Genomic DNA, 15731 nt, shown 5'->3' with positions numbered 1-15731 from the left:
TAGAGAGATGAGTGATATACCGTTGTACGCGGAATGAACCAGAGATTCAGACTATATGAAATTTATGCAAATTCGGCATATATGTGGCGGGGGGGAGGAGGCTAACTCTCAAAATTCCAAAATTTCGGGAAAAAAAATTTGGTTCCCCCACCCTCCCCTCAAGAAAAAAGTACATGACAGTGTCGACATGCACATGGAAATGATCGCTGACATGTAAGGAACACAAAAATATTTACATTATTATCATATGACCAATGTAACTTGAGTTGTACCCCCAAAAGGAATGGTCGGCACGCCACTGATTCAAGCTTCAAAATGCAGCGGTACCTTGAAATGACTTTAGCTCCGAGACTATTTGCCCTGGAGATATGAACGATATACCGTTGTACGCAGAATGAAACACAGATTCAGACTATATATAATTTATGCACATTCAGCGTATATATGGAGGGGGAAAGAGGGGAAATCCCCTGAAAATACATTTCTTAAAAAAAATGGTGTTTCCCCCACCCTCCCCGAAAAATGTCAAATATATGCAAATTTGGCGTATATATGGAGGGGGAAGGGAGAAAACCCCCAAAAGTTATTTTAAAAAATTGTCACTTCACCCAAAAAATGTCCTCGCACTTGGGCACAAAACAACACCTACGCACAACATTCACGGACGAAAAGCTAGAACGCAGTAAAAAATGAGCGCCGATTCTTGCAGCTGCTTGAAATTCTATTTTTAGACAATGCTGGGTAACCCCTGTCGCAACTTGTGGACACTTGTGCTAAAAAAAACAAAGGTTTCCTTCAGCGTGCTTCGAAATTCCATTCTCACAATGCAGATTCAACAACCAGTCTTCCCCCTCCCCCCACCCCCCACTCCCTGCTTGCACCCTCACGGAAAACTTTCATTTTGACATCGGATACTGATAAACAAGCTTCCTTCGAATGCAGTTCACAGGCGGGAGTGAAAAGCATTGCTTTAGAACAACAAAGCCGGTCTTCCTTTGTCGGCAAAAATTTTCCCTTGAAAAGAGACGCAAAAGAGAAGTCCCTTTTCCCGCCTTTTCCCCTCCATTTTCATGAAGAAAAAAAAATGCAAAAAAAATTTCTGTTAAATACATGTGTTAGGAACAATATAAAAAAAATCGAAATTCTAGCCAAAAATAGAAATGTTATAACGTAAAAACTATGACCTTGACACAGCATCTCGATCGAGACGCTTGGGACCGTGAGGCTTACTTTTGGGTATCTCGATCGAGATGCTTGGGACTGAAATGGTTAAAACTCTTAAGAATAAAGTATAAACCAGATGTTCATTATTTTCTTCTTTAATTGTTCATACAATCCACTTTTACAAATTGACTATGATATGTTTTAGGTTAACTTAATTTCAACGTATGGTCAGGCACCCTTGTAGGTTCTTACACCCCAGAAGTGTCCATCAATTTACCTCCTGTCTCCTCATACTTATCTAGTCAGTTTATTCCCTCAATATTTAATCATACACAAGGGTACATACACACTGATCCATTCAGTGATTCACACTACACTTACAGAAATAAAATGCAAAATGTACCCTGAAAGTACAGGAATGTAAGCAATCCATGCGTGAGTGTGTTTCAAATGTGTGTAATGGTGAAAAAAAAAAAATGTTCCCCAATTATATGCATCAATTTAAGAAGAGTTTTGTTTCAGAATATTCAAGAATATTAAAATACATGTTATGTAATCACAAAATCTACTTTTTTACACAAAACGTGTGCAAAATGAAAATAAACTTTAAAATTTGCATAATTTCAAGGATAATTAGACTCAGTGAGAGTGTTGCTTGAAATTTTTGCGGACCCTGTCAAAGACAAAATGCCAGAAAAGTACTAGTCAGTATGAATAAGTAAATTTCAACTAGTACACCAAACTGATAAGCGATGCCACTGATATGGACATTTACATTGGCATTGGTATTGACTTATGCCAATAGTGCATCACTATTTTTTATTTGTATATATCTCCACATTTTGAAAGGAACATGTGTAATTTTTCAATCATGTTAGTTCCTATCTAGCTGAAAACTCTCATATTTACATCATGAGTCCTGTATTCCCTCTCACCCCGCAACTGGTTAAAAATATGAAATATAGAAAACATGTGGCAGTTGTGAGATAAAGTTGTATAGATAGGATCCGTGGCTCCAGTATAGGGAATCGCACGCAAGTTCGAGTCTCCTGGGGGTAGCGTAACAGCTTTTCTCCTGAGATTTCGGCCTGTGTATGGGACTGGTAGCCACCCACCATCGTGAGGAAATTGAATGAGTAGCGTAACCTGGTCATGAAAACCTACAACAACTAGGGGTTTGTCGTGCTGACCACACATCACACCGTAACCAGTTGGATGATCTTCCACCTCGGCAGGTGGGAGTGAGGCCCAGCAGTCGGTAGGTAGGCCCTGGCCTTCAATGGGCTGTTGCGCCACGGGTTATTATTATTATCATCATCATTATTATTATTTGCTACTCCGAATAAAATTGTTTGTAATTGTAAAAAGTGCAAAGGTACTTCTCACTGTTCCTTGATTGAAACGCAGGAAAATCCTATTTTACATTTACAGAGCCAGTTGTTAAGCACCGTGTCACCATATTGTCTACATGTAGGTGCAGTGTCTTATAAGTTTATGCTCTTAGTCCCAGAACCATGAAAAATGTGTAACCAAAAGTAAATATTAAAAAAATATTAAAGTATCGAATTTTGTTTTATGTAGTTTGTGAGACATATACAGAAGGCTGATCGGGCTATATCCGACCAATTTGGCAATGCTGCTGCCACGTGTGTTGTTGCACCAGAACCTTGAAACCGGCCTTGAAACCAGTGTTGTCTGAGCTTCCAGTTGCCAGAACGTCGTATTCATGCTAGTGAAATGCCGCCATAAATTAACCACTCTTAGGGAGGATACATCATGGCTCTTTTCCATGCACATTTTTCATATAACCGAATAGTGAAACAGCAAAAAATGGTTTAACAATCGGAGTAACCGATATCGTGGCCAGGCCAACACAAATGGTGCTCAAAGTAGAAAAATTTGCCAACAAAACGGGCCCGTTTAAGGTTGCCAGCAAAAGTGTTGCCTCAGGTGCTCCATGGAATTCAACGAATTGCAGTCCAGGAGAATCCACCACCCCCAACGTGACATGACCTAGAGGTTCAATATGGCACAGTCCACTGTCAGTGATGTCATTTGTCGCCGTCTTGGCCTGCGGTGTGTACGTAAGGGCCGGGTTCACAACCTCCTCCCGCACCACATTGCAGAACGCAAGACCAACTGCACCCTCACTGGCCAATGGAAAGTCTGTAAGGAGGAACGGTATGGAATTCCTTTGCATGTACTCCAACGTAGTTTGTTGCAGTGGAAATTGCGATGTCGATGTCGGGCGATAGTCCATAATGATGGTGGTCCCATAGAACACAACTGGTGGTGGCGGCACAGATTTCCATAGGGTAAGCACACTTTACATATCGGTCAGATATAACCCGATCAACCTATGTACAAGCATGCATGCTCACTTTCAATTTCTGAAGTTTAAAATTGAAAAAAATATTTTGTGTACACTGTCATCATGCATAGATGCACACCACTGATCCAAACCATTCTGAAATACTCTTACTTACTTTAAGTTTACAATAGAGATATACCCCATATTAAATGTTTGCTAATAACAATAAAGAACAGATATACTACTTAGCACCAACAGATATTTCACCAATGTGATAAAATTACAAGAATTGAAATGTTCCATGAATATCCTTAATTATTCATATATGAAACTGGATTACTACAATTAGTCTTGCTTCAGAAAAAAAGAAACTGCATATTTAGAGATGCACTTTACAAAACCAGCATCCATAAAACATTATCATTATATTAGTTGTAAAAAAATAACAACATGACATATTTTACACTAAATTGCAGCTATTAATAGAAATACTAGACTGGTTAAATTATTGTCTATATTAGTAGATACTGTTGCAGTACTGACTAATCTGTCCCATCCTGATTTGCATTAAAGTTTTAGAGTGGAAATATTGCCTTCGGTTTCAACAAATGCATTTTCTTTTTAAAGTATTTCTTTCACAAAAGAATATCAGCTATAACAAAATAGTGTTTACAAATATACAAAAATCTATATTCACAGCATGTACAACAATCATGATGTAATATTCCCTCAACATTTCCAATTCCCAGTTAGTGGGAACCCTTATGTTGAACACCATCATACATTACCTTGTTTATAAATGTGTGCATTGTTACACAGAGACAATCAAAAGCAAATACATCTTTGGTAATGTTTTGTTACTTTGTACAATATATATAAAATAAACATACTTGGTCCTCATCCTCTCACACACACACACATACATACTGTTCCATTAAACACCAATTCACCTGATTAAACTATGGGTACAACATACCTTGAATTCTATTTACTACACTTTGTCTGAAAGCATCATCATAAACTCTCTGCCATTACAATCACTTCAGGGTCCTCGATGTCCTTCTTGCTCTGAATAAGTTTCAGTTCCATCTTTACTGCAGCGGGGGCTGTACCTGCTGAAGCTCCTATCACAGATAATTTTTTAAAAATTAAGACTTCCATAATAACAATCAAAACAAACTGAAAAATAAGCAATACAATTGAAGAGTTTCCACATACTTAGCCTCAACAATTTCTAATTTTTAAACTTACTTACAAAAACACACAACTCAAGTTTTAGTGATTTTTTTTTCAATCTCTCTCTCTCTCTCTTTCTCTTATAAGTTTATGCTCTTAGTCCCAGAACCAGGAAAAAAGTATAATAAAAAGTAGGGATGGGCAGATTAATTGGTACGCGTATCAGTAAAATTACCAATCATTTTACCGATCCGATATATCTATAAATATCTTAAAATTTAATGCACAATTCTGCCATTTTGTTATAATGTTTATGGATAATCTCCATGCCCTCCTTTGTAAACAAGTAAATGTCTAAATATGCACTTGTTTTGCACTGCAGTCAGTTGGAAACAAACCTTTATTAAGGAGGTCAATGAACTATTCATGTGCTTCAAGGACCATTTGGAATTTTATATTGGATTGGTACAATATCGGTTATCGGTACATTTTATATTGGTACTTTATCAGTATCGGTCAAAAATTTAATATTGGCCCATCCCGAATAAAAAGTAAATATTAAACAAAGCAAATTCAATAAGTATCAAATATTTAATGTAGTTTGTGAGACACATACAAGCGTGCATGCTCATTTTCGATTTCTGAAGTACAAAAATCTTTGGTGTACAATATATTCATTCCTAGATCACAATTACAAGAAAATCTAAAATAGTACTGTAACATGAACTATGTTTTGAATCATAACTGTATCTTATTTCAGTTTTAATGAATTTCCAGATACAACCCCAGAGGTGCCAAAACTGGGGGACCAGGGTGGCCCAGCCACCCCCCCCCCCAGTTCTCATTTGAGCCCCCACTATAAAGGGCCCAATGTATAACTTTCAACAAGATTTCGTGTTGTAACAAAATATTATTTGTATAATGGAAATTTCATAAATTATTTGAGGACTCTCTCTGTGAGAACATTAGGTTTCTTCACATTTCTAGTTTGAATTATTTATTTTATTAAGGTCAAAAGGTTTTGCATACCGGAACTTTACATACAACAGGCATGAAATTACGCAGGATTCTGCTCTGAAAGGGAACATCAAAAATGTGGGACTATCACCCAGTTGAGTGTTTATAGTAGTTTAGAGTGCAGTATTTCTTTTTCAAAATACACAATTACGGAAAATCCACGGTATAATATGATTATGTGCAAGAATAGAGGAAGAAGTATGGGGATACTGTAGTCCTCACTTTCCATTGAGATGATTTTTTTTTTCAATTCAACTAAAGGTAAGATATTTTTCCTACCAGTGATGTCAGCATTTCTCGAGTATTTGCTTTCTTCAACATGTGAGTCATTGCTAGTTAGGCTAAAGAAGTGATAGAATGGTACAGAAAATGGGTACAGAAGAATTCTTTTCACCGATGGAAAAATATTTTATTGTTGAGGAGGCTTTCAAATCACAAAATGACAGGGTGTATGCCACAAGTTCATAAGAAGGTAGTGGGTAGGAAGGGTCTACAGGGGTCACCATCCTCTTCAATCATGATGTGGTGGGGGGTGAGTTATGGTGACATGACAGAGCTCCATTTCTGGGAGTGGACCACGAGGCAGTCTTGGACATAATGGTCAAGGATTTCAGCAACATTCTTTTTCATGGTCAGGAGTGGAGCTTTCAGCAGGATTCTGCACCGGCTCATAAGCCACAAACAACCCAGCATTGGCTTGAGACTAATGTGCCTGATTTCCCCCTTAGATGGGCCATCTGGTAGTCCAGACCTCAACCCTCTAGATTAGAAATTGTGGTCTGTGCTTTAAGACATGCTTGCGAGAAGACACACCCCTGTATTGCGAATCTAAGTGCTCTCTTGAAGGCAGTGGCAGATTTTCACCTCAAAAGAATTTAACTATATTTCTTTAAATCGGTAAAATACCAAAGGCAAAATGTGTTTTTCTTTTCAATATCTGCTTCACACTATTGTTTAAAGAACTGTTTATTGCTTTATATAATTTTGTACACTTATGAATTTTTGAATTTGAATTTGAATTTAAAATTTTGGGAGCGTCAGCACTTAGGCTATTTTGCTCCCGTCACATTATACGGGGGCCAGCCCCTTATCATTACAAATAACAACTCTAGCGTTGCATAACTAAAAATGTTAAAATGTTCTGACTTCTGTTAAAAGCTGAGGCCGTAAACGGGCACTTAGCACACACAAGGACAACAAACAGGACAACACATACAAAATTATACTGGCCATAGTGCCAGTCGCCAGAGCCTCGTTAGTCTTTAGTCCAGGGTGCACTACGTGGAAGTGAGGTTGACTTTTGGGCGCCTACGTGGAAGGTCACCCCTTACACCCCTGTACACTTATGAAAACTATCATCAATAAAGAAATATGTGATGACTAAGCTATCAGATAATTTAAAGAAAATGAAATATCAGTATCATTTTAGGATGGCAATTTATTGGTACGGTGTAAATAAGTAGGTCAGTATTTTATCAGTAATTTGTCAGTATTTGGTCAGGTTTTCCCCCATTTAAATCAGTAATTTTGACCGCTTAACTAATTTCCACCCCCTATGTATGGGTCTCATCATGTTATAAATTCTGAGGCACCAGAATTTGGAATGTTTTGACTGTCATTTGCATTAGGGATGAGAAAATGACTTGATTGGATTTGTTCAGTACATAGCAGTAAATTGTGGTGGGTGGGTTATGTTGAGTTCATGGTTGTAAAAGGAGAATGGAGAAATATAAATTGGAACACTCCTTGACTATTTCAAGAAGAAATCCAAAATGTAAGTAGTAACTTGCTTTACAACTGATTAGTACCTGTTAGTACCCATGGTGCATAGGTGGACAGCTTTAGAACTGCAGAAAGTGAGGTTGCTTCTGATACTGTATTGTTGCAAGGAGGCTGAAAGTAGTTAGTACTTGCCATATCCTCGAGAACTATTTTTGAAGAACAATAATCCAAAAGCATCTTTATTCTGAGGTGCATAATATTGACACCAAAGAGATCAATATTGTTTCCCTTCATAAAAGAAGGGTAGAAGTTGAAAATGTTCTGTTTTGCAATATGTCACTGTTTCGTTTAATCAGGATTAGTATTTTTTTTTATTTATACCTGTAAACATATGTGTGATACTTCATAGTGCATTGCTACACATTTATATAATGCATAATCAACGTTTCATATAAAGTATTATGTTGCATAATTATATTTAATTGCAATATAGTGATTTTTTGCTCAGCTTATCAAAATCGATGGACCTTGATATCAGAAGAAATCGGCACCTATGGATACAACTAGATCCTTCCTGAGAGATGGAAAAGGCTACTAAGGAAGATGTTTCAAGTTAAAAGTAAGGAAACGTGTAGAAAATGAATCCAAGTTTGTGTTCAGGATAGTGGCCACATTTGCTGCTTCCTAAAACTTCTGTGATCCATGAAAGCAAACTTGGATTATCTATCTGCATGTGTTTCCTTGCCTTTCATCCATGTTTTAATCTGAAACAACATCTTGCTAAGCAAACCTTTCCATCCATGAGAAAGGATCTAGGTTAATCCACAAATTTGAAGAGTTAAGGTGCACTGTGATTTACACCAGGATTAATGTTATCATGCTGAAGACAGGTGGAGTTCAATATAGACTTCTAAAATAATTATGATGATAATAATGATAATAATAATATAAAAACACTACCTTGTGCATACTTCACAGTCCTTTTCAGAACAGCTTGCAGTGTTGCTATTGTTTTTTCTAAAGCTAATTTTAGGTTGTTTTCTGTTCTGTGCATCCAAGCTAGAAAAAGTGCAGCAAACAGATCCCCTGTTCCTGTGAAAGCTGCTGGAAGTTTCGGAATTTTTATTCTCAAAACTGTCTTTACTCCCCCTGCAAAGTAAGACAGAAAAGTAGTTATCAAAATTTGAAAACACACCAAATTACAAACATTCTATAATAATTTTTTTTTATTTCTTGAAATATTACTTTCACATGGTACAGCATGAACAAAAAACATTACATTATTAAACATATAAAACATCATATTAACATACAAAAGTTACTATTTACTAGGGATGGGACCGATTAATCGGTACTCTATTGGTATCAGCCCATATAGGTGTATCGGTTTATCGGTAAAATTACCGATTATAATACCAGGTGATGCATGAAAAACCGAACCCTGCCACGAGCAGATACAAACAAGAAATAAAACAAATAAGAAATGCAAAGGTCTGCACTTTTTAAAAGTAATAAGAAATAAGCTAATGCAAAGGTCTTTACTTACTGAAACAATCACGTCTTTTACAGTAGGTGCTGAAAATGACAGCCTTGTGCTTCAATGCACTGTTGTGAACGGTTTTAACATACACACTGGACAACTCTGCGGCATGAATTCTCGAGATTTCATTACGAATATTGTCCTTCAAGTCTTCTAATGCCCTTGGATTATTTGTGTACACTTTTCCCTTCAGACTGCCCCACAGATAAAAGTCACAAGTGGTTAAGTCCGGTGAACGCAATCCTTTGCTGACAGTCCTTTCTTTTGTGAATCTTTCATGGATTCATGAGATTGACTCGCGTGAAGTGTGACAGGACGCCCCATCCTGTTGAAAGAAAGCATACAAGCGTTCATGGGGGTCAACTGTGCATAAAATTCCTCAAAGATTCCCATATATGCATCGGTGTTTACTGGGACCGACAATCCGACTTGCAGACACAACACACCACACTCCGAGTTTTCTATCGTGAAGAGGTTCCTCATGAATCGTATGGGGATTGTTTGTTGACCAGTATCTCGTGTTCTGGGAGTTTACATGTCCTGTCAGATGGAACCAGGCTTCATCACTAATGAAATATGGCAGGGGATCCAACAATCCACTCACAATTGTTTCAAGTACCCATGTACAGTACTTCGCACATTTTTCCTTGTCTTCCTCCTTCAGTTCTTGGACACATGTCACTTTGTAGGGTTTCAACCCTATATCGTATAAAACACGTTGACAAGACCTATGCGAAACATTCGCCTGTTGCGACAATTTGAGTGTCGACTTCTTAGGACTTTGGATCATTCGTGCTTGAATATCCGCAATCACAGCAGGTGTATGAACAGATGGGGCTCGATTCTTTTTTGCGTTTGCAACTAACCCTGTAGTACACCATTTTTTCAACAAATCATGTATACTGCTCTTTGATGGTATGGAAGTGCCAGGAAACTTATTTGCAAACATATCCTGCATTTCCTTAAATGACCCGGTAGACACGTACGCCTCCACTATTGTGATTCTTTGCTGAAGAGAATACATCTCACCTACACACATCTCAACCAAGTTTTCACGGCTTTCGTACGGAAAACAATAAAGTATACATGGTTGCAACAGCTTCAGAACAATAGGTGACAAAAGGTGGGACAACATAAAAAATAAACAGCCTGTACATGGGTCGGTTTTTCATTTGTTGTTTGTATGCTCGTGGCGGGGTTCAGTTTTTTGTGCGCCACCTGGTAGTAACGATAACGATAAAATAATGATAATAATGAAATAGTAATGGAAATTAAATGGGTTAAATGTAAAGGGTGTCCACTAAGAAGGACACATTTTAAGATGTGTACAATAACACTATATAATTAGAAAATGGCAAATATTTTTACATCCTTACAATGGGTAAATGTTCCAATTTAAGTATGAAATACACCATCCGGCATATGTGCCCCACGACTTGCTCTGCAGGACTTCACTCTCTCGATGAAATTTGCAATCACCTTTTCACACACTTGCCCATCGATGTGGTTGATAACACGTACAATTACCACCTTGAGTTCTTGCACTGTTTGGGGTTTGTTTACATAGACTTTTGATTTCGGAAACCCCCAAAGGAAGTAGTCACAAGGAGTAAGGTCACATGACCTAGCTGGCCAGTTCTGGTCACCATTGCAAGAGAAGACCCGGCCCAGAAATTTCTCACGCAGCAAGAAAATCATCTCATGGGAGGTGTGGAAGGTAGCGCAGTCTTGTTGAAACCACATGTGTTCAGTGCCAATTCCGTTGAAATGCGGCCACAAGAAACTGCGAACCAAATTGCAGTACCGTTCTCCATTAACTGTCACAGCATTTTGATCATCGTCTTCAAAAAAGTACGGTCCTATCACTCCACCAGCATAAAATCCACACCACATGGTCACTCGTTGTGGATGCAATTGTGTCTCATGGATTTCTCGCTGATTTTCTGTTGCCTAAATGCAACAGTTTTGTTTGTTGATGACACTGTTTCAATGAAAATGTGCTTCGTCATTAAACAATATTTTCTGTGCAAAATCTTCATCCACCAGTTTCATCCCCAAAACCCATTCAACAAACTGTCTCCGTTTCACGTGATCATTTGGTTTCAGTTACTGAGTTAACTGAATTTTAAACGCATGCATGTGCAGATCTTTCGTGAGAATGCGATGCATGGAACTTTTCGAAATATTCACCTGTTATGAACGATGCCGAATGGATATTTTAGGACTCACCATAACACTGTCACGCACAATAGCAATGTTCGCAACAGACCGGCTAGATGGAGAGCATGGTGTTTTAATGTCTGCTGTCAACCCTGTTGCCTCAAATTTCTTGATCAACTTGCGAACTGTACTCTTATTACATGCACTTTCACGTCCAAGTATTGCACGAAGCTTCCCAACAGTCTCTGCATAACACTCGCCATTCTTGTAATGAGTTTTCACTATCAAAAAAATCATTGTTCCGTTGTGTAGCGCTCCATGCCAATTAAGCCAACAATCACTGATAAGAACAGTGCTGCCAACCTACACACACGACATGTTGCGTAAATCAAACTTGGCATTCTTAAATCAGAACATTTACTCGTTATACTGATGTAAAAATATTTGTAATTTCGTAATTATATAGTGTTATTTTACAAATATTAAATGTGTCCTTATTATTGGGACACCCTTTATATGTATAAATAACTGATTATACATTAAAACATGAAGCAATAAGATCACTCTCCACACAAAATGATTTTTTTTATATTGTCTGGTGAGTATTTAGTTCCTTCTTGAAATTTTCTAGCCTTTGCAGTGATTTCACATAAAATTTAACAGTAACACATTCAGGGTTCCCACATAAGCATTAAATGTATTTTCCCTAAGTTTTCCAGAATACTGATTCTTTTTCCAAGAGTACTAGATACACAGTTCATTTTACAATGGTCTGCTTTACTTCCCCTCATAGCCAAACGATCCTCATCTTTATTATTAGAGATGAGGCAGATTATAAGTATTGACTGATATAGACTTTATCAGTTAGTAATTTTACCAATCAGATGGATTTATACATAGCCTGTAATTTGGTGAAAATTCTGACATTTTCTTACTTTTAGGAATAAAAACATAATTTATATGTCATAGTTTTAAATGTCTGAATACACATTTCCTTTTCCAAGGTTAAACTCACTGTAGTCACCTGGCTACATACATTAATTAACCATCTGGCGATCATGTCCTCCATCCCCGCAAACTATTAACATGCACGGCTGCATGGCACACAAAGTGCACTAAAAGCTGACTTCTTTTATATTGATACATTAATACTTTTATTTAGAGAGGTTCTCTCATAGTTCATTTGCGTGTTTGAGTTTAAAAATGTTTACTTTAGTATTCTCATTCATAAAATAATAATGTACAATGTCGTATTTGTCATGAAAAGTGACGGTTTGATTTATATTACCAGTCACACAGTGCACTGATGTAACACTGTATTCAAAAGTAAATGTGTTTCTACTATGTAGACGTAATAAAGATGCCTTCAACACACGACACATCACTAGACAGTGATAAATAGGGTTAGGATTTTGATGACCTTAAAATTGCCAAAAAATGACCTTTAAAAAATGCATGTATGACCTAATACATGCACGAAAATGCCCTATAAACTGAAAGATTTGCAGAACAAATTTATAAACTACCAAGAGAAATTCAAATTAGAAATTAAAGTTACAGTATCTATCACATGTTGATTGCATATGGTAGTACAAGTAAGAAAGTTCACTTTTTGTCATCTTTTACACTTTAACTGATTTAAGTACACAATGAAAATCATATGCAAATTTTTAAAAATGAATTGTAGGTTGTCGGACAAGAGAGCCTTGGAAATGAAAAAACTTCTCTCGATTTCCAATGAACTTGACTTGAAATGGACAATATCACTTCCTGTTCAGTCACTTTCCATTCCATGGAGTGCAAATTGTTCCCTAACAAAATGTCTGGTACAGAGCACAAAACTATGTACACCTTGTTTTTGAACAATAATCCGTTCGACACCAATGTATTTACTGATAGAGGGGGAAATCACATTGTTTGAGCTGAATTGTTACACAACAGCTTGTATCAACAATACTGCACAGCATGTCTTTGTTTCTTCAAAGACAGTCGTTCAAACTGCGCTGAAGGCAATGCGACGAAAGTCGGGAACCTTTCTCCTTCAAAGGGTCACATTTGCATGTAAAATGCCCCTTCTTTCACACAAATGTAGAAAAATGAATAAGATGACTTTAAAAGGCTGAAAAATGACTAAAATGTTTTAAAAAGTTAAAATAATGACCTTTACTCTAAAAATGGTAAAAAAACAACAAAAAAATGCCCTAACAAAGGCATCCCAATTTATTCATTTACGTATAAAACACGTTCCTATCTACTTATGAAACGTTTCTACCTTACCAAAAAAAAAAGATGCATTTGCATCAAAATCCTAGCCCTAGTGATAAAACTAATAATAGAGACCACAAAAAAAAGAAAGAAAAGGTGAGAGTTTGTTTTACATAACTAGTTGTGCAGCACACTGAGTGCACCAACGAAGAACAAATGTAGACAAACTGAGACATAACTAAGATGACTACAGCACACAACAACATTGGAGGAATAGGTGGGTCCATGGCACAGGCGTGCCTATCACCTCACCCAAAGAAAAAAAAGGCATGCTGGTACACTTTTGTTACGGAGGTGAATGTTACATTTAAAAACAATATTTTTCTCTTTGTGGAGAGAATATGAATTTGAGGCCTTTCATTATTCACAATATTGAAAGTGAATGAAAGTGAATGCCTATTATTTGCCCTTTTTGATCTTTATGCCTAGAAATCCTGGCTCTACTGATGAAATAGTGGTAAATCACAAATATTCATGAAGGACCTGATGTTACCTTTACTTCCATAATCATTGTATGTAGGATTCACCTTGGGAAAAGACTGCATTTTAAATATTTATTACACAAAATTATGGCATATCAATTATTCCTTTATATTCATTGAAACTATAACAAAATGCCACAATTACAGCCTTTATATGATAATATTTGACAGTTTCATTGTTTGATACCTAATCAAGTATCAATTAATGTGTCTCATCCATATTTTCTTGAATTATATTGTAGCATCTCTATTACTGTCACTGTATAAAGTACAATGAATATTAAAAAATCTGTGCACTGGATTTGATGAATGCAGAAAAGATACGGTTCATAAATATACAGACCCTGTATTTTTCACTATGTTTTACAAGCAAGTTTGTAAGCACCATTACCTGTAACACTGCTAGCTAATCCGAGGAGATAATCAGCGGAACCAAGGTCTGTGGAAGACAACACAACAGTTTGGATGCCTTTGTCATGCAGCATCCCCATCACCTTCCAGGCATCATCTTCATTTTGTATTTTCTGCCCAGTCAGGAGCCTGCATGCAAAAATCAGGCCAATTACTAAGCACACTTAACATGATAATAATTTTTACTTTTTATGTGTTGGAATCTATCCGTAAGAGTTCTGTTCTATTAAATTCTTATCAGATGGAATAACCAAGACCAAAATATTTCTGAATTCTTTCAAACACATATTACTTTTTAGAAATATGTATTCATCCTCCATTCTGTTAGGCAAATAATTAAGTACACAAAAAATGTATGTGCCCAAGGCATAACCATTCCTAAATATACTTAATTTAAGTCATAAATAGAACAATTATGAACCTCAGTATATATTTACAATAGGGATGGGACCGATTAATCGGTACTCTATTGGTATCGGCCGATATAGGCATATCGGTGTATCGGTAAAATTACCAATTATTTTACTGATCTGATATATCGATAAATATCTGATAATTTAGTACAAAATTCTGCCATTTTGTTGTAATTTTTATGGATAATCTCCATGCCCTAATTTCTAAAAAAAGTAAATGTCTAAATATGCAATTTCTTTTTCACTGTAGTCACCTTGAAACACACATTTATTAAGGAGGTCAATGAACCTTTCAGGTTCTTCAAGGACCATTTCTAATTTTATATCGGATCGGTATCGGTAAATTTTATATCGTTACTCTATTGGTATCGGCCAAAATTTCATATCGGCCCATCCCTAATTTACAATAAAAATTGGAAATGCAAGGAAAACAAATCTGAAAACATATTCTCATCAAATTGCATAGTTGACACAGGCATTATACAAATGGAAACATCTGAATATATTAGAAACTTATTGGAATTCACCGTAACTTCTTAGATTTGACACACACAGAAGATGTTCTGTGTAGAAATTATAGCAAAAAATGTAGGCTCGATCAGGACTCAAATCTGGATCTCGGGCATACTGAGCTGACGGTTTGGAGCCACAGTGGTCTAGTTGTTATGGAATCTGACTGCCATGCAGGAGACCCAGGTTTGATTCCCTGGGTGGGTGATCTAAGGTCTCTGGGCTCACCCAGCTTCAATTAAATGGTTACCTGGGGGCAACCCTGGGTGGTGAAGGCTATCGGAGCTTGGTGCTGACATCAGGATATGGTCAGTACTACATATATTTGCAGATCTGCCATGCCAGCCACCTTGGATTTCTGACCTCATGTACACTTGAAGCCAAAAGTGACAAGGCACCCATTGCAGTTGGTTCTGAAGGCACCAGTTGTGTTATTAATAGGATATCGAACCTCCTTAAGCTCTTATTCTCCAATTTCACAAACACCACTTGCAAGTCAACTGGTCATGCACATACTTAAAGCCCAAAGTTTCAGTCCTCCATTCAAAGGGTTCCCACGT

The 15731-nt window shown here is 37.0% G+C and overlaps 1 protein-coding gene across 2 annotated transcripts in view; it reads right to left on the bottom strand.

Annotated features, from left to right (window-relative positions):
• Window positions 1–888: 888 nt before the first annotated feature.
• Pdxk (pyridoxal kinase) overlaps window positions 889–15731 on the bottom strand; it is a 30968-nt gene continuing 16125 nt past the window's right edge. For both annotated transcript variants that reach the window (XM_083140562.1, XM_083140563.1), the window contains exons 5-7: window positions 14229–14377; window positions 8351–8539; window positions 889–4599 (exon numbers count right to left, since the gene is read on the bottom strand). In XM_083140562.1, the coding sequence (XP_082996688.1) occupies window positions 4490–4599; window positions 8351–8539; window positions 14229–14377 (448 nt within the window). In that variant the 3' untranslated portion in view covers window positions 889–4489. The remainder of the gene's footprint in view (window positions 4600–8350; window positions 8540–14228; window positions 14378–15731) is intronic.

Source organism: Lepisma saccharinum, chromosome 18 (genome assembly GCF_977018435.1).
Source record: "Lepisma saccharinum chromosome 18, izLepSacc3.1, whole genome shotgun sequence".
Taxonomy (NCBI): domain Eukaryota; kingdom Metazoa; phylum Arthropoda; class Insecta; order Zygentoma; family Lepismatidae; genus Lepisma; species Lepisma saccharinum.
This window is presented reverse-complemented; position numbering and strand designations above follow the sequence as displayed.